The sequence below is a fragment of the Sceloporus undulatus genome, chromosome 1 (genome assembly GCF_019175285.1).
Source record: "Sceloporus undulatus isolate JIND9_A2432 ecotype Alabama chromosome 1, SceUnd_v1.1, whole genome shotgun sequence".
NCBI classification, from domain to species: Eukaryota; Metazoa; Chordata; class Lepidosauria; order Squamata; family Phrynosomatidae; genus Sceloporus; species Sceloporus undulatus.
The window spans coordinates 24,060,623-24,081,352 of record NC_056522.1 but is presented as its reverse complement, the minus strand read 5'-3'; the positions used below and the strand labels follow the sequence as shown (position 1 = coordinate 24,081,352).

At 41.3% G+C, this 20,730-nt stretch overlaps 1 protein-coding gene across 1 annotated transcript in view; it reads right to left on the bottom strand.

The window, feature by feature from the left end:
• Positions 1 to 10,367, bottom strand: part of FBLN7 (fibulin 7) — a 31,132-nt gene extending 20,765 nt beyond the window's left edge. Inside the window, exons 1-3 of the mRNA XM_042440931.1 lie at positions 10,149 to 10,367; positions 5,089 to 5,248; positions 3,741 to 3,911 (exon numbers count right to left, since the gene is read on the bottom strand). Of these exons, the coding sequence (XP_042296865.1) occupies positions 3,741 to 3,911; positions 5,089 to 5,248; positions 10,149 to 10,223 (406 nt within the window). The 5' untranslated portion in view covers positions 10,224 to 10,367. The remainder of the gene's footprint in view (positions 1 to 3,740; positions 3,912 to 5,088; positions 5,249 to 10,148) is intronic.
• Positions 10,368 to 20,730: the final 10,363 nt, after the last annotated feature.

The window sequence follows — 20,730 nt, the reverse complement described above, 5'->3', positions numbered from 1 at the left end:
ACATTGTGGGCATGAGAAATGGGGAGAGGAGACCCCTAATCATGTACACACTTTTATTCTGTCCAATGTTGTGATGAAGATGCCTTTGTCAAATGGTGATGCACAAGAAAAGATTGATAGCAAAAGGAAACAAGTGACAATTGCTACAAAATGGTGCACTGGCAGATTCAGAATTGCAGCTTCCATACTGCATTCCCCTTCTTCTTACTTTTCTGTTCCTGCACCTGCCTAACAAAAAGAAAACATCCCATAGGCTACTGAGCTCAGACCTCATTGGACTCTAAAAGAGTCCTCTCTTTAGAGTCCCACAAAGTTTGTTTTTTATTTTGTATTTCTGCATATATCAGGGTTCTGTTGCACCCAGTGGTGGTTAGTGACCTTTGCATCAGTAGAACAGTGAATTTGTTCTGAGTTTTAGTCTACAGTTTCAATAAGCTATTTAAGATGGTGTTGTTGTCAGTATGCCAGACATCCTTTCTTATGCACTGCTCTTGTGTCATTAAGAGTAGTCAGGCAGAGAGACATTAAACATATTAACAATTTTATCAGACACAGACCAAAAGTTTCACCTGTTTCATTTCTGTGTAACAGACTGCTATTAAAGACTGAGGAGTAATCTTAGAAAGAAGTGATAATGTGGTCAGTTTCAGTGGCCTAAAATAGCGAGTTTCCTCTTTATTAAACAAATAACAATAAATAGATAGTTAGAGATAAGTACAGAGGAAATTAATGGAAAATTACTACTCAATATACAATTTTAATGCATTTGGTTGCAAAATTAACAAAATGTTTTCTGCTAAAGCAACAAGCAAATATGACACGTCTTTTCCAGAGTTTAAAATGTGTATGGTAATCAAATTCCTGCACAGTAAATAATCTTTAATAGAGGTAATTATGTATAATTTTCTTGTTTGCCAATCTAGATAAATCACATATTGGCAGAAAGACATGTTTGCAAATCAGCACATTAAAATAATTACTATGTTTGTGCCATGTCGATCAATTTTTCAGATGCTGGCATCTGTTATTAGAAATAAAGTAGCTATTGAAAGATTTGATTGATGCTTGGATCTTCAGCATTAACCACTATGAGTAACACTGAAACAGTTTCAGAATGATCCATAAGTCTCAGGGCAGTTAATTTTTAGAGGGCCAGCATGGTGTAGAGCTTTGAGCATTGGATGACGACTCTAGGAGATCAGGGTTCAAATCCTCATTTGAGCATAAAAACCCACTGGATGACCTTGGGCAAGTCACAATCTCTCAGCCTCAGAGGATGGTGATGACAAACCCTCTCTGAGGAAAGATGCTAAGAAAACCCCATGATAGGTTTGCCTTAAATTAAAAATGACTTAAAGGCACACAACGACAACAAAGTTAACTTTTATAGTTCAGACACAAGACTGCATTTTAAAGTCAAAAATTAAGGTTTAGGATAACTCCTGTTCTTTCTTTTAAATTGTCCATATGGATCAATATGATCGCTCCACCAGTAAGCATATCTTAACACTGGAGATAGGAGCTAAATTTGGGGGCATTGCATTTCAGTATGGAAATGCTCATTTTGTATCTCCTGAAGCTAGCAATGGAGTAGAACACATCTTCTCTGAGATCTAGTATAATGTTTGGGGAGTGGGTGGGTGTGAAAAGCTCCATCAGCATAGTTACACAGGAATGGAGGCATCCAACAATGACTGGAACAGTGATGGACTGTTCCAACTTCTCCAGAGCCAGATGGAAATTTTCAGCCACTTCCTCTAGGTGAATCAATGGTGGGGGGGGGGGGGTAGGTGTCACATCCAGCTAGCCTGCAAGTGGTGTTCCTCCAAAGGACAGAGAACAGAGAATAATTTCTGCACAGGAGCATCAGATGGCTCCATTGTATCATTTGAAAAGGTTCAACCACTCATGCAACTATATTGCCACTATTGGATCCTGGCCCTTGTCTTGGAAATTGTATATTTCCACTGCATTGCGCATGGGACAGAGCAGAGACAGGCACTGCAGCAGGAGAAGGGAAGCTGCATGAAACCATGTGTATGTTTCCAAGCTATGAATGATTAAAAAGTAAAGGTAGCCCTTGACATGAATGTCTAGTTGTAACTGACTGTAGGAGGCAGTGCTCATCCCCATTACTAAGCCGAAAAGCCAGCGTTGTTGAAGGACTGCTCTGGTTGGTCATGTGGCCAGCATGACTGCACCGATTGCTGTTACCTTCCCACCAAAGTGGTACTTTTTTATCTACTTGCATTTGCATACTTTTGAACTGCTAGGTTGGCAGAAGCTGGGACTAATGACAGGAGCTTATCCCATCATGCAGCACTCAGGCCTTGAACTGCCAACCGTCTGATCTTCTGATTGTCAGAACTGGCGTCTTAATCACTAATATACATAAACATATTTCAAAAAAATGTGTAGAAATATGAATACCTATACAAATTTCTGTGCTGGGAGAGGGAAACCTTGCAATCCAAAGCAAGACAGGTACAGGATACCTACAGGACACTGAGAAACTCACAAGAACAAGACTTAATAGATTTGCACATTTCTCCCATTCTTAGACCGCTTTAAGCAGATGCATAAAAGAATGATGGAAGTGCCTTCAGAAATCAATGATCTCTGTGAAACTAACTTGATTATGTGTCATCTTAAAAGCATTTTGGAATAAATACACAAATGACTAGTGACTACTGTCCTCCCAGTGTTCATCACAATCTCTAAAACTATTCTAGAGTACAAAATTTTGACAATCTGACAAAATAGTCTCTCTGAAACTGATATTTGCATTTCAAGCAAAGCGTCTAATGGGGAGAATTGAGCTTCCCCTAAACTGCAAATAATAGCGGCAAGGAAACAGAGAGTGCAGAATGTAGGGAGAGCTGTAGCGGAGGACTGTCTAGTCCTGAGTCTAGTTCTGTCTAATCCTGTATAGAGACTACAAGCAGTATAGGAATGCAATGGCACCCAACAACACTTGTGATCTCTGGCAACTGATATATAGGAGCATACTGTCACTGATACTGGAGGTAGCATACCACTAGCATGACTAGCAGCTACCTATAGCTGTCATCTTCCATCAATGTGTTCAATAGTCTTTTGAAGCCACCCAGATTGGCATCTATCATGGCATCTTATGGCAGTTAGTTCTACCATTTAAATATGTGCCAAGGGGCATATATAAATATATACCTTATCGGTTCTGATCTCATGTCACTCAGCATTAGAGTATGGCCATTCTAGTATTTCAAGAAAAGCTTCTCCTATCATCTCTCCATACCATGCATCACTTCATATTCCTCAGTCATGCCTCTTTTCTCACCTAGCAACTCAGCCCTCCTTATCTGTTCCCCAGTAACCCCAAGGAATAGCAATCTGTAGCAGAGAATCTGTTTTGTATATAGGAGAACCTAGATTCAAATCCTTGCAGTTCCAGGTAGAACTGGCAAAAAACTTCTTCTGCTTACATCCCTAACAAGTTGCTCCCAGTCAATGCTGACAATATTAGGCAGACAGACCAAAGCTCTGACTCAGTATAAGGCAATTTCCTAAGTTCCCAAGGCAAAAGATGGAAATTAATTGCATTCACAAGATTAGCACTAATCAGGAATAATGCTTTAAATAGTCGTGGCTTTCTTGCTGCTAATCCCATAACTACAATATATCATATCATGAATGGTCTGTCTGGCAACCTGATGGAAGGTATCTGTGCCAAGAACAAGGGAAAAAAAAGAACAGGATACCTTTGCATTGAGTAATTTCTCCAGTCCAGGTACCATTTGGCTGGCACACTCGAGAGCTGGAACCAGTAAGCTGGAATCCAGAATCACAGGTGAAATGGACTTCATGATCCACCATGTTCTTGGTGCCAAACCTCTTGCCATTCAGAGGAACCTCCAGGGCAGGGCAAAACACTAAAACACAGTTGGATATTCAGGAGTTAGAAGATATTTAATGACCACCATACCTATCTGATTTCAGAATATATGCAAGTTTGGGCCTGGTTAGAACCTGACTGGGAAACCACTAGTGACTAGGGCAGGGGTAGGCAACCTGCGGCCCGCGGGCCGGATGCGGCCCGGCGAGGCCTTGGGACCGGCCCCAGCCCGGTCCTGCCGCCGATTGCCGCCGGGGCCTTTGGCGTCTTGCGCAAGGGGCATGGTGGGGCAATTGTCTATAGAAGCCTCAGAAACATGCATTTATCTTAACATTTTTTAAAAAATCAGCAAATTTTTTTCGTGTGTCTTCACTTTTTTATTTAAAAAGTGCCCTCCATTTGAAAATTTTGTCCTACATTTGTCCTGGCTTATTTATTTATTTAATTTTTAATTTTTATTTATTTATTTATTTATTTGGCTTCGGCCCCCCAGTTGTCTGAGGGACAGCAACCCGGCCCCCGGCTCAAAAGGGTTGCCTACCCCTGGACTAGGGGAACATAAGGCAGTTGCTTGTGTTTCTGTTTAATTAGTTGCTTGTAGAGAAATCAAGGCAAAATATACAGAACTATTCTGAACTATTTGGATATGCTTGACTGCATGCATGATGACTTGTTGACTGGGGATCGATAGAATGTGAAAGTAAAAAATTACAAATAATGAGATACCAACTTATAATTTTTCCTTTCCCCAATAACAATGAACAAGTAAATGGTGTAGGAGAAACATCTCATGGTTCAAGTACCGACTTTTGTAGTGTCTCAGGTTGCTGCCTTGAGCTGTGTTATAGTGTTAGATGACAATGAGGTGGACTGAAGGGCTGTGTGTTTTGTACCACAAGCTATGCTTATTTTGATGTTACTTTCTTTAGTTACCTAGTAGTGCGCATTTTGGTTACTTTTGAGAAATGAGAAAACAGAGTGTTCAATTTCCCCCCCAAAATTATAACTACAGTGGTTACTATTACTTACTTCCCCACCCTTAATAACTCACTCTGTGATGACCTTTGAGTCAACGCCATCACTACAGGTGACCAAAAAGTGGTATTGCAGTTACTGGGTCAGTTGGCATCAAGGGAATCAAGCAGCCAATACAGTTCTACTTGTTTTTGTTCCGTCAATTGCCTTGTTGAAATTCTACCCCCCCTTTTTTTTACCAGTTTGTGGCTCTGGTGCAGTTTTAATCACTGTGTTTTGCAGGGTTGTTAGTCGATGTTTCATGAGGCGTATTCCCTCTACAAATCGTGTTTCCTGGCCTTTAAGGATTTGCTGCATTTGGCGGATGGTTGCCAGAAGTTGCTGCTTGTTCATGCAGCTCTATGAGAAAGAAAATGAGAAAGAAAAGAGAATGCAAACCATCATTATTGCACAGTGTTACACAGTTGCAGAGGCTGGTGCATTATCTGCATGTTGGTAAAAATAATGTTTTTTAGGCAATTTGTCTCAGTTGCTTCGCCATATGGTTAAAATCCTGGAAATCCTAAACTGAGCCATAAAGACTCTCCTAATAACATCCAAGGAATTCTGGTGCTGAGCTGAGATTTGAACTTGGTGGTCAGTTTACACAGTCCATGCTTCTAACAGCATTAAACAATCTGTGTACCCACAAAATGATAAATGTGGCAAATGTGCTTCAATATTGCAATTCTATGCACAGTTCAAATGGGTGCAATCCCCATTGAACATATTGGGACTTAACCTCTTGAATAAATATGTATAATGTTGTGCATTTATTTATTTATGACATTAATATATTATGTCTCAAACAATGTGCAGTTGATAAAAACAACTAATACATAGTTATTTTTTCTTCAGATCCTATAACATTTATCCTCAATTCATCCTCCTAACTACCTTTACACAAATGTCTTGTCAGTTCTTTCCATTTGATTCCTTCATTCTTTCTCCCATTCTCTAAGTGGCACACATAGTTTAAGTCACTTGATAAGTAATAAAGGAATGAATATATTATTGCATTTTATGAAATGGAAGTTGGTGGCTTCCATAGCCAATGGAGGAGGTGAATCTACTACTGGCTTTAGCTGAACTCTAAAGAAGCAATTAAAAGGGCTCAACCCTATTCCCCCCAAATAGGTTCAGCATCTTGGATAGGTTCAAGTTCAGACTAAAACCTGGAACAGATTTGTGCTCTGCTGACATGGGAGTCACCAATTGGCATGGATTGTAAGAGTACATGTAAGAAGGACTGCAGCAGATTTTGTTCTAGAATTTATCAAGATGCAAATGTGGTTGCTGTTATTTTTAGTCTCCCTATGATATTATGCATTTCAAAATATTGTATTATTATTCTTTTCCTTCCAGCTTTTTTGCTTCAACTATCCATCAGTTTGTTGTTGTTGTTAGCTGCCTTTGAATCAACTTCAACTCATGGGAACCCTATGAGTGAGATACTGCCAAGCCTCCCCTGTCTTCAATTGCTCTGCTCAGGTTCTACAGGCTCAGGGGCATAGCCTCCTTGATTTAATCTGTCCATTTAGTATGTGGCCTTCCTCTCTTTCTGCTACCCTCAATCTTTCCTAGCATTATTATCTTTTCCAGTCAGTCATGTCTTCTTATGATGTGGCCAAAGTACAACAGCCTCAGTTTGATCAGGCCTGATCTGCTTTTCTACCCATTTGTTTGACTTTCTGGTCATCCACACTGCCCTCAGCAGTCTTCTCCAGCACCACATTGTTTATTTTCTTTCCCTCTGGTTTCTTCACTGTCCAACTCTCACACCCGTACAATGGCTTGGACTATCTTTGAATATTTCTATATCTTTGCTGTCTAGATTGAATTTATGTAAATACTCTGTGGTCATTATTTTGGTTTTCTTAATGTTCAGTAGTACACTGTGATTTTTATGGCTGGAAGTGTCTCAAGAGTATAGGGTAAACAGTGATATAAATAAGTTTACACACATACATGTGTAATAAATAAGTGAATGTGCGCTTTTACTTTGTCTCATAGGAGCATAGAAGGTGACTGAAGGTGAGATAAGGCAAAATGCATTTGGTCCTTCAATTCCGCAGGTTCAGTTTGTTGCACTGCTTCAAGATGGCTGCACAGCAGCTTCCTGAGGGAGAAACCAGGAGATGCCAGGAAGCCCAAGTGCTTGAGCTTCTGGTGAGATTCTTATCTTCCTCTGAAGGCATCCAGTTGAAATCCAGGTGTAGGAATAGGTGGCCTGTGTGTGTGTGTGTGTGTGTGTGTGTGTGTGTGTGTGTGTATACTTCCCTGCTGATGGTCAGAGTGTAATAAGAACATTCGTTAAAAAACTGCAACTCCCACCATCCACTGTTACTGGTCATGCTGGCTAGAGTGCTATCAGTCTAAACAAAAACTAGAAAGATGTGCAGAGCCTATAACTTAAGCATGTGATCTCTATAAGATGGAGGAGAAGTCCCAGCAGACTGGAGGAGGGCAAACGTTGTCCTTGTCTTCAAAAATGGGGGAAAAGAGGATCCCAACAATTATCATGCAGTTAGTCTGACATCAATACCAGGAAAGATTCTAGAGCAGATCATTAAACAGAGAGTCTGTGAACATTTAGATGGCAATTCCATAATCACAAAAAGTCAACATGGGTTTCAGAGAAAGATGTCATGCCAGACAAATCTGATATCTTTTTTTGATAAAATTACCAGCCATGAAGGGAATGCTGTGGATATAGTATATCTTGATTTCAATAAGGCCTTTGACAGGGTTCCCCATGACATTCTTGCAAACAAGCTTGTAAAATGTGAGCTAGACAAGGTAACTGTTACATGGCTTTGTAATTGGTTGACTGGCTGAACCCAAAGGGTGCTCAACAATGGTTCCTTTTCATCCTGGAGAGAAGTGACCAATGGGGTCCAACAGGTTCTGTCCTGGGCCAAGTGCTATTCAACATCTTTATCAATGACTTGGATGACAGAATTAGCGGCATACTTATAAAATTTGCAGAGGACAGGAACAAAATTCAAAATGACCTGAATAAGCTAGAAAGCTGGGCCAAAGCTAACAAAATAATATTCAATACAGAAAAATGTAAGGTAGTGCACTTAGGGCAGAAAAACAAAATGCATAGATATAGGATGGGAGACACCTGGCTTAAGGAGACTACGTGTGAAAGGGATCTAGGAGTCCAAGTAGACCACAAGTTGAACATGAGTCAACAGTGTGATGCGGCAGATAAAAAGGCCAATGCAATTTTAGGCTGCATCAATAGAAGTGTAGTGTCTAGATCAAGGGAAGTAATAGTGCCACTGTATTCTGCTCTGGTCAGGCCCCACCTGGAATATTGTGTCCAGTTCTGGGCGCCACAATTCAGAAAGGACATTGAGAAACTGGAGCGTGTCCAAAGGAGGGCGACAAAAATGGTGAAGAGTCTGGAAACCATGCCCTATGAGGAACGACTTAGGGAACTGGGGATGTTTAGCCTGGAGAAGAGAAGGTTAAGAGGTGATATGATAGTCCTGTTTAAATACTTGAAGGGATGTCATATTGAGGAGGGAGCAAACTTATTTTCTGCTGCTCCAGAGACTAGAACCCGGAGCAATGGATGCAAGCTCCAGGAAAAGAGATTCCACCTCAACATTAGGAGGAACTTCCTGACAGTAAGGGCTGTTCGACAGTGGAACACGCTCCCTCGGACTGTAGCGGAGTCTCCCCCCTTGGAGGTCTTTAAACAGAGGCTGGATGGTCATCTGTCGGGGATGCTTTGACTGAGAATTCCTGCATGGCAGGGTTTTGGAATGGATGGCCCTTGCGGTCTCTTCCAACTCTACGATTCTATGATTCTTTGATTCTATGATTCTGGGAATTGTAGCCTCAAAATGTAATTTCTCCCATACTCTGCTTTAAATGCCCTAGGCTTCTGGGGGGGGAGTAGTAATAACATAATGTGATTCAGTACACCACCCACTATTGTACTTCCACCCATACTTTTGTAGGTTCACTCACTTAGCTCCAATCTGCACATTGTAGGGGTGTGTGTGTGTGTGTGTGTGTGTGTGTGTGTGTGTGTGTGTAGCAGACATTCTCTCTCTCTCTCTCTCTCTCTGTCCAGGTACACAGATGCTTAAATAACTTTCAGTAATGCAGCTGAACAAATCATTTTTACAAAACACAACTTCATTAGGGTCAAAAGTCAGCACAAATACAGGGGAAGAAGTCAGTTAAAACTGAGTGACTACCATATACTGTAGACGCAGCACATGACTTTTCTGACATTTGAGATGATTAAACCATTGAACTGATACATCTTGCAAAACCATGTGCTGGGGTTAGAAAACAGGGTGTTCTTCCTCCCTCAAGACCCTTATCATGTGTGGCATGCCACAGACTGTAAAAAAGAAGAAGGGAGGCATGCTTCATACTTTTATAATAAGCTCTTTGTAAAAGGGTTATTTTTAACATGAGCGGTTGCGGTACAGTTAATCATAATAAACTTCACCACTGAACAGCTCACTCTCTCTCTCTCTGTTTCTACTCCAGCAAGGTGACTTGGAATCACTAGATTTGAGATTACTCAGATAAACTAGTTTATTTCAGCATTTGTGGAGGAAGTTGCAGTTAACACTCATCAATACAATGCAAAAAAATGTAGCTAAGTATTAAATTATCATCACAGAGTTGGAAGAGACCACAAGTGCCATTCAGTCCATGCAGAAATACACAATCAAAATTTAGGAGAAGATCAATTGCAAAGATAATTCATATGTATCTGGAGCTGCACTCAGTTCCTAACTTGGACTAGTCTAGTGGGACCTGACAATGATGTGACTGACAGGAAGGCTGTTTTAATTTGGGTTCAAATTCTCTCGATGCGAAACTATTCTTTCTTGAGGCTCTGCTATACACTGGGCATATTGTTACCTCTTGCAGCCAGCCTATCTCCAACTTCAGTTTTTGTACTCCTTTTTTGATTTACACACCAAAAGGGGGATGCATATATAAATAAAAACCAGAAGGCACTGGTTTTTACCCACTTACTTTCCTGTTGCAGAAAGAAACAGCTGGGGGCAGGGGGAGAGATCCAGCCATATAAAACAAAAACTTAGCAAAAGGACTGTCAGTCACTTCCCTGGCAAGGAGAATTTCACGCATTGCATAAATATTTCTCACTTCCCCTGACATTCTTAAAGATACAGACATTCAAATGAACAAGATCCCCCAACAAAATACCCACTGGGTGAAGGATATGTGTGTGTGTCTTTGCTAAGTGAGCCTTTACCTGAGAAGCCGGAGATTCCTGACATGAGGTTAGGCAGAAGAAAAGAAAGAGGCTGTACTGCAGTCCAGAAACCATGGTGCTGTTATTCCAAGATAACAAATCCCCTGCAATCTCCTGGGTTGAAGGAAGTTTCTTCAGCAATCCAGCTGACTGCAAATCAATATAGAGAGATAAATGGAAAGTTATTTGCTTCTGATCAGAATGCACTGAAGCAGCCTCCGCAGCATCACACAACAGGTTTCCTGAAGAGTAAAACATTCAGTTTTTCAACTTCTCATTGGCAGAATGCCTTTGCTGCACGCAAGTGTGCTCCCTCCTGGAGGAGCTGTCCTCCCTGCCATTCAGTTTCCCAGCCCATCTTAGAAACTAACACCTATGATTCTTGGCTCTTACTGTGGAAGCTAACTTGCTTTATTTTTCTTAAGGATGCCTAATATATAAGCAAAAGTCCTCCACTTCCAGCCTTAAGAAAAAAATAACACATCCAAACATAGAAAGGAAATTATGATATGGTAAATATTTTCTGTACAGACTGAACACCAAAAATAGATACTACAAGTTGAGTGTCCCTTACCCGAAATGCTTGGAGACATAGTTGTTTTGGATTTTGGATTCCCCCCCCCCCCGGATTTTGGAATATTTGCATATAGATAATAGGAGATGGGACCCAGTCTAAATGTGAAATTCATTAATGTTTTGTATACATCTTATACACACAGCCTGAATGTAATTTTATACAGAATATTTTAAATAATTTTGTGCATTAAACAAAGTCTGTGTACATTGAATCATCAATCTCAGTCACCCATGTGGTTGATTTTGGATTTTGGAGTATTTTGGATTTTGAAATTCTGGTTAAGGGAGCTTTGGATTTAGTAGACTCTGTCCTTCTAGTCTTAAGCAGTGCAGTAATGGTGGTGTATGCAAGGGTGGTGTGCAGTGCATTGCCTGATGTTGTGTATGTGCGTCTGTCTTTATCATCCATAAGTCAGCCCACCTGTCATTCCATCTCAGATTTGTTTCATCTGGTCAGAAGGAGGAACAGTGATAACACATAGTAGAATGGATTCACACTGTGTGGTTACAACACTTTGATACCACTTGAATTGTGATGACTCCATGCTAAGAAGCCTTGAGATATGCAGTTTAATAAAGAAGTTCAAAAGAAAATCAGGTTGTATTTTATAGATCAAAGAAAAGTTTTTGATTGTGTAATCATGAAAAACTATGGATTGCGATAAAAGAAATAAAAGAAATGCATATGCCTGTTTGTTCTGATGTGTAACCTACACTCAGAACGAGAGGCTGTTGCAGGGAGAGACTGTATAGAAACAGAATGTTTTCCAATTGGCAAGGAGGTTAGACAAGGCTGCATTTTATCATCCTAACTCTTTAATTTATATACAGAAATATTGCATGGGAAGCTGGATTAGATTTAGAGTAAGGATCCATGAAAATTGGAGGAAGAAACAACAATTTAAGATATACAGATGATACCATACTACTATCAGAAAATAGTAAAGTCTTGCACAACTATTGAAGAAAGTCAAGGAAGAAAATGCAAAGGCAGGGTTGCAGGTGAACATCAAGTAAACAAATATAATGACTACAGATGGGTTACACAACTTTAAAATAGATGGTGAAGACATCAAACTTATCAAAGGCAAGAAAACAGAAGATTAGGACTTGGAAGGGCAGCTAAGAAGGAACTATGGTAGATAAAATCCTCAAGTGTAAAGTTACATCATTGAACCGAAGTCAGGATTGTCTATGCCACTGTATTTCTTATTTCTATGTATCATTGTAAAAACTGGATAGGGAAGAAAGCTGTTTGGAAGATAATCAACTCATTTGAAATGTGATGCTGATGCTGCTAAGTTCTATGCATACCATGGACTACCAAAATGATGAATAAATATATATAACCAAGTCTGAACTTTCACTAGATAGAGCTGCGGCTGTAAACGATCTATGGGAAGTTGACTTTAACCTGGGCTTATGGTATTCTAATAAATTCTTCTCAGATGTTCTGAGAGTGCGGGGCGCATTGTGTAGGAAGAGGTGTTCCCTCAAGTAACTTGGGCCCAAGCCATGAAGGGCTTTAAAGGTAATAACCAACACTTTGTACTGCGCCCAGAAGCTGATTGGCAGCCAGTGAAGAGTTTTTAACACAGGTGTTATATGGGCCGACCTAGATGTTCCTGTGACCAGTCTGGCTGCCACGTTTTGAACCAATTGAAGCTTCCGAACCCGGTACAGAGGTAGCCCCATGTAAAGCGCATTACAGAAGTCAAGATGAGAGATTACCAGTGCATGCACCACTGCTTCAAGGTCCTTTTGGTCCAGGTAGGGATGCAGTTGACGTATCAACTGAAGTTGGTACCAAGCACTCCTGGCCATTGCATCTATTTGAGATGACAGCTGTAGAGATGAATCCAGGAGTACTCTCAAACTGCAAACTTTGTCCTTTAGGGGAAGTGTGACCCCATCCAGTACTGGTTGACAAATCTCCATTCCTGGACTTGGGGAACCTATCACAAGTACCTCCGTTTTCTCTGGATTCACTCTGAGTTTGTTTTCCCTCATTCAGCCCATTACCGACCCAAGGCAGGCATCCAGACGAGAGATGCCATCCTTAGTCACTGCAACAGTCATAGAATTTGGGTGTCATCAGCGTACTGATAACACCACACCCCATGTCTCCAGATGATCTCTCCCAGTGGCTTCATGTAAATGTTAAACAGCATGGAGGACAGAATCATACCTTGAGGGACGCCCAATTTGAGCTCCCTCTTGGATGAATAACTGTCCCCAAGTGACACCATCTGGAATCTGCCCGAGAGGTAGGACTTGAACCACTACAACACAGTGCCCCTGATACCTAACTCCCTCAGACGTTCCAGAAGGATACCATGGTCGATGGTATCAAAGGCCGCTGAGATGTCCAAGAGCACCAATAGGGTCACACTTCCCCTGATGATGACCAGACAGAGATCATCGACTAAGGTGACCATGGCTGTCTCAACTCTGCATCCTGTCCTAAAGCCAGTTTTAAATGAGTCCAGATAATCGGCTTCATCCAAGACAACCTGGAGCTTCATCCTGCCTTCCTCCCAGTACAGAGACTCAAGGCAGCTAACAAATCTAAAACGGTCCAAGTTAAAACAGCATAAAACATTAAAAACAATTAAAACAATTAAAAACATTACATTATTACAATTTAAAATGTTAATAATAAATAGTGGCAGGACAGAAATCAGATCATATGGCCCTGGATCACCAAGGCAGCACTAAAATTCTAGTGTGGAGAATGTGTGATAAAGCTTGGTGCAAAACTCGAATGTTTCTGTTATTAAACTAGTGTAACTATGGCAGAACAGCAGGCATGGGTGATAAAGTCCTCTATCTCCCTCACTTTCTGCCTCTTTATCTTCCCCCTAGGTATCTGCACTGATCATCTATGGGTGGCTTTTAAAATGATGCTGAGAGTGACATCATATTGGGCCAAGGATCCCATGTTGTATAATATGGCCTCCTTTTACTCAGCATGTCACTGGTTGTATCTGCTAAGCTTTCAACAGCCGTTCTAGAATGACTGGTGGGACTGGGATAATTCTTATTTCATTTTAAACTCATCCCAAGGTCAGACTACATGGGACAACCAGCTTCACACTTAGAAGCAATACTCTCTGAAGTGGCAAAAGACATCTGATGGTCTTATCAAAAGTTTTCATCACCTCTGCATTTTGCAAATGAACATGGCTTCTTTGGTGATTGGTAAACAAAGGTTTTATTTGCAAAGCTGATGGCTTGGGCACAAACTCTGAAAGACCCACACTGCTGGAATGAGAAATGTATTATCACCTTCTAATTATGATCTCATTTTTCATCTAATTTAGCCATCAGATCTTCTGTTAAACCAGTGGCGCTGTGTAGAGTTGAAGAAGGGCAAGATGTTCTTTGTTACTCCCCTAGGTCAGGGGTGGGAATCGTGAGGCCAACCAGATATCATTGGATTGCACATCCCAGCAGACCGATCCAACACAGCTGATTGTTCTTGTTTCTCTTTGGAAGTGTGAGTGGGGGATGCTGTATGTTTTCTCTGGCTGAAGCTTACCTTCCCAAGGAAAAAGCAAAATACAGTTGGAAAAGTGGAGAACTGAGAAGAGGAAGAGTTTCAGGGACATGAAGGATGCCCTTTCAATTTCTTGAGAACTGAATCAGATCTTTTTCATGCTAGGTCACTGGGCCAAGGATGCAAATCTTTCACAAGCACAAGACCCCCCCCCCCAAAAAAACTTTCTTTCTGTTGGATGAGATGACAGGGACAGAGGCACACTTTTTAGGGAGCTTTTTTGGTACTTGCATTCATTTTTGGTGCAAACCTCACAAACTATCTCATTATTTGCATACATTACTATTGTTGTTGCCCTGTTACATGGACCATGTAACAGTATAATAAGCAATGGATAGCTTGTTTGCATCTTTCTGAGCAACAGTTCTGTCCTTCTGTGTTTGCTGAATGCATGTGTGTGTGTGCTTTGCTTGACAGAAGGCAGAAAGGAACTAGTTTCGCATCAGACCTTCCTAATTGTGGAGACTTCGCACAAACAAGGGTGCTGCTCTTTGTATGCTTATGAAGCAGTGGTTCATGGTTTGCAGGTCAGTGGGGCAACCAATCTACTCCAGGTTGTAGCCCCAAACTTTATTATTTGGACTAAAGCCTGGAGTAGATCTGCTATCCCACCAATAAGCAAGCTATTAGGTGGTCCTGATTTCTCAAAAGAGATGTGATCTTTTACACATCTTGCAAATTTTTAGTGGAGTAAAAATATGTGCTAAGCCATCCTTTCTCATTGAAGATGAGAACATTTCAAAAAGTATATTGAATCATAGTGTTGGAAGAGACCACAAAGTACATCTTTTCCATTCCCATTTTGCCATACAGGAATACACAATTAAAGCACTCCTGACAGATGGCTATCCAGCCTCTGTTTAAAAAACCGCAAAGTATGAGATCCCACCATTCTTGGTGGCAGAATGTTCCAGTGTCAAATAGCTCTTACCATCAGGAAATATTCTTCCTGTTTAGATGGAATCTCTTTTCCTGTAGTTTGAATCCATTGCTTCAGGTCCTAGTCTCTGGAGCAGCAGAAAACAAGCTTGCTCCATCTTCAATGTGAAATCCCTTCAAATGTTTAAACACAGAGATCATATCACTTCTTAAACATCTCTTCCCCAGGCTAAACACAACCAACTCCCTAAGTCACTCTCTATAGGGCATGGTTTCCAGGTCGCCTTCCTCTGGACATGTTTCAGGTTGTCAACAACCTTCTAGAATTGTGGCGCCCTGATCTGGACACAGTGCATATGTTTTTAAGACTGGGGATCCATGGGAGGGGCTCAAGAGTAGCCCAGAAGCTGCCTGGAACTCTTTAAGGGGCTGCAAACGGAATTCAGGTCACACAATTCCCACTTGTCGTTACTGAGTAGATATTTTGCAATGTTTTGTCATGGGATCCCAGTTATTGCTTAGCATATTTTAAACTGAAAAGAACAACCAGGATTAGGAGTGTTGATCATTTGCAAAGATAAAATTATAGAGGATTCTCATAATAATTCCACTGACTAGATATTAATAGCCAGCATCTGGAGGAGAGAGAGAGAAAGGACACACTGGTCTTAAGGCACTGCCGCAATTAAAAACAACATTTATTTACATTGAGTTCTAGCACCCCCTGCTGTAGCATTATTTTAAAACATCTGAATGTAAATAGAACTCTACACAAGAAAGGAAGCTGCCACATTGCAGAATTAATGGAGTTTGAAACCGCTTTAACTGTTATGGCTATGTCCTATGGAATTCTGGGATTTGTAGTATGTTGGGACACCAGACCTCTCTGACAGGGAAGGCTAAATATCCCAGAAAGCTATGAATCCCAGGATTCCATAGCACTGAGCTTTGGCAGTTAAAGCTGTGTGAAACTGCATTATTTCTCCTTTGCAGAGGTGTTCCATGGAGTAACTGGAGCATTGCTGAGGATCTTGGCAGATCACATATGGTACGTGATGTCCTGTAGATACATACATAAAACAGCACTACCAGGATTGTCAAATTTACGGTGGCATAATAAAAATCACAAGCCCCAACCCAGGTATGGGAAAGGGGACACAAAGAGCCAGGAGATTTTCATGGGGGGGGGGGGGGGAAGCTGGGAATAAAAGGCATACTCCCAGCAAAGTTGCGCGATCGCGCTGAAGATTTTCAGATGATGTTGTGTTGATCTAGGGTTTATCCCAAGAAGAACCAGGAATGCTCCAGCAGCAAACCAAAATCCCCCCATATTCAGTTCTCCTGATTTAGCTGTTTTTTTTGTTTGTTTTTTTTATTTATATACCGCTATTCCAAAGATCATAGCGGTGAACAGCAAGTAAGCTAATTAGCAAGTAAGCTAATTTGCCCCCAACAGTCTGGGTACTCATTTTAGCGACCTCGGAAGGATGCAAGCCTGAGTTGAGCTTGGGCCCTTTTGCTGGTCTTGAACTCGCAACCTTGTGGTTTCGAGTGAATGGCTGCAGTACAGGCATTTAACCACTGCGCCACCAGGGCTCCTTATATTGGAAGCAGAACAAATGCACACAAAAATAGTTTAGATTTCATTATTAGTCAACAGATTGCTGTTCTGAATGCCAGATTAACAATTCTGGAGCTTCCGTTTTCATCTTGCATGTCCTCCATTAGAGAGGTAGAAAATTCTGTTTCCCCAGGCAGAACAGTCTCCCGTTTCCAAAAGGAGCAATCCTATTAAAGTGTGTAGCTGCTAGTTTGACCCTCATGCACACCCAGTATTAGTACATGGCAGCCTGGGGACACAGTCAGGATCCCAGTTGTTTATCACGCTGCACATAATAGCACCATATTCCACTTTAACTGCCATGGCACCATCCAGTGGAATTTGGAGTGGGTGGGGGTGGGTTGTAGTTTAGTGAGGACCAAGAGCTCTCTGGCTGAGATGCTTCCCCAACTGTAAATCCCAGGATGCCATAGGATGTTGCCATGGCAATTAAAATGGAATCATAGTGCTATAACTGTGCAGTGTGATTGGGGACCAAGTAAGATCTACCAGTGTGGACACTTCCTTTTTAATAATAATAATAATAATAATAATAATAATAATATAATGATTATTACTTAAAAACATATAACATACAACATATAACATATATACATAATCAAATACATATCAATACATAACAGTCCATCAATCCATTAACCTATTTCACACCAACCATAATATTACCATACAGTAATATTATATATTCCATCTCTTCTTCTCCACTCATACCTATACCTTCTACAATATACACACTATACACATATTTGTATATACCTACTCTCTTTCTTCTTCCTTCTTTCTTCCATCTCTTTCTTGCCAATGTGGACACTTCCTTGAATGTGTTGGTTGGAATGTAGGAGATGTCCTGAGAAAGGAAGGTTTGGGGGTTTTTTGGGGGGGGGGGGGGGGGAGGAACTTTTTTTCAGTTATGTCCACTTTATTTCTGCCTCTGGTAACAAATTTTCTGTTAAATGAAAAATGCTGAAGAACACAGTGGAACTAATCGAGTGCTCTTTTCACATACTTGTCTGTGTCATCCAAGGTGCTGCGTTCAGGCTATAGATGCAGTGTGTGTGTGTGTGTGTGTGTGTGTGGAGAGATGGGTTCAAATCCGACTTCTAACACGTCTTTTCCCTGTTAGATGTATTATGACTTTATTATACAGCCAATGTCCTCCTGGACTGCTGTTAGTTGACATATTTTCTTCAATTGAGATTGTTGCTGTAATAATTTTTTATAGAATTAAGGAGAAGACCCTCTAATCCCTTTCCCTTTCCACTCATGTGCCCAGCCTCATGATAAGTGCAATATTGTTTCCCCTCTTGCTATCATCTTTTTTTTCTAACTAAAATTAAATGAGTTTTCAGGAGAATCTTGGGGATTTCTAAGGTTGATTTATCACTGGCCATAAGGAGAACTGATACTGCGGTATTCCTCTATTTCTACACTCCATATTTCATTTTCTGTTTCCTACACTACTGCTACCAGTATATTACAAACATGATGCAATTGCAGTTCTTGTGCTCATCTGCTTTAGGAGAAATCAACCATTATTGTACACTCTGTGTGTGTGTGTGGGGGGGGGGGGGTAGGCTTCTATGTTGTTTATTTTGCAAGCCCAACCTGCAGAAATCCTCACTTTCACACAACCATTAAACGTACAGGAGCATTCTTCTCTTTTTCAAATGGCAACCCGACCCAGTCCCCAAAAACACATCACCTTTAGTCCCGGTTAAAATAAAAGGTTGAAGTCCAGTGAAGTAGTTCACCTAACAGAACGGCTTCCATTAACAGAACTGGAGAAGGGGGGTGATTCTCTTTTTCTTTTGCTACTCCATGTGCCCTCCAAATCTGCTTCAGGGCTTTGGTAGACCCTCCAGCTCATTTTTTAAAAGAGATGTTGGACTTGCAAGTTGGGAGAACATCCCTCATGTGACTGGACTTCTACTCACACATCAAAGAAATTAAGTTCATTTTTAATCACTAACCTTCTCATACAGGTCGACAGCCATAACCAACAATTAAATCCTACACAACCCATCTCTGTTTGTTTGACAACTGCTTCAGGTTCCTGTGATTTACACATACAATGCTCCAGACACACTATGAAAGCAAAGATAGCATCTCCTACTGTTCTTTGTGAAGTTCAATGAAGCTGCAAGGACAATTGGAGAGGTCACGAGACTAAAGTGAAGCAAAGTCTAAGAGCACTTGGGTCAATGGCCTGACTTGGCCATATATTTTCCTTCCTGGGGAATAATGTTACGTGGCAGGTAATCACAGGATCATAGAATCATAGAGTTGGAAGAGACCACAAGGGCCATACAGTCCAACCCATTGGATGCAGGAACACACAGTCAAAGCTCCCCAAATGATGGCCATCTAGCCTCTGTTCAAAACCCTCCAAAGAAGGGGATTCTACTACACTCTGAGGGAATATGTTCCACTGTCAAACAGCTCTCACTGTCAGGATGTTCTTCCTAATGTAGAGGTTGAATCTGTTTTCCTGTAGTTTGTATCCATTGCTCTGGCTCCTATTCTTTGGAACAGCAGAAAACAAAAGAAGGTCCAACTCCAGCCATAAGGCTGTTCCCACCAAGAAGAGTGAAGGATCAAGACCAGAGGTCTACTGAATCATCTTAATTGAGGCTTATTGGTTGGATGGATAGATGGATGGATACTTTAATCAGGAAAAGTCAACACAGCTATCACCTCAGCCTGTCTCCTCTCTGAATTGAATCTTGTCCAGTCTGTTCTACCTTGTCATTATGTAACTGGAAATTTGGAGTACTTGAATTTGCTTGATTTCTTCTTCTGTCTTCTTTTTCTTACTTCTCTCCTTCCCCATTTTCTGTCATGGGGGCAGGGACAGTGTCTCCTTCCTGTCTGTCTGTCTGTCATTGTGGCATAGTGGTTTGAGTGTAAGACAGACTACAACTCCAGAGAATAGGGTTTGATTCCTAGCTCAGCCATGAAATTCACTTGTTATTGGGAAGGCAGGGTTGTCAACACCTGACAAGAGAAGTGCAGCAAACGCTTGGCTTTTGTTCTGTTAGTTGGTGCCCAACAAACAGGGAAAAGCTACACATGTTTAAAAAAACAAACAAAAAAACTACAGTGTAGAGGACCTCATTTCAAGGATTGTAAGCAGGGCCAGCTCTAGGTATTTTGCCACCATAGGTGATAAATATTTTGGCACCCCTGTCACCCCTCATAATTATTGTTACCCCTTGATTTCCAAATTTGTTACAGTTAAACATGACATAAAAGTTAGGTTCCAGTCTCTTGTCATAGTATTGAGAATTAGTCAAAAAGCCAATTGAGTTTTTACAGTTTAGAGACTTTTTTTTTTTATTGCTGAGATATTTGGAACGGAGACTAATGCACATTAGAGGGTGGCCAGGAGGCAGAAAGGACTTGAGGACACACAACAACAACAAAAACTGGTCTAGGAATCAGAGAAAAGGCTGAGTGAGTGGGAAGGGAGGCAAAAGTGGGAGGATAGGGAAGGAATGGGGCCAAAATCTGGGAAGGAGAAGGAATTATTGGGGGCGGGGGGGAATGGGGCCATGGAAACCCACTGGGTGACTTTGGGGGAGTCACACTCTCTCAGCCTCAGAGGAAGGCCATGGCAAGCCTTTCCTGACCAAGTCTCTCTCTTGGCAAGAGAGAGAGAGAGAGGAAAGAAGGAAGGAAGAAAAGAGTGAGGGAGGGAGGGAGGGAGGGAGGGAGGGAGGGAAGAAAGGGGAAGGTAGGAAAGAAGGAAGGAAGGAAAGAAGGAAGGAATGATGGGGAGGGAGGGAGGGACAGGAGGAAAGAGAGAAGGAGGGAGGGAGGGACAGGAGGAAAGAAAGAGGGAGGGAGAGAAGGAAGGAAGGATGGGGAGGGAGGAGCGAGGGAGGGAGGGAAGGAAAGGAGAAGGTAGGAAAGAAGGGAGGGAGGGACAGTAGGAAAGAAAGAGGGAG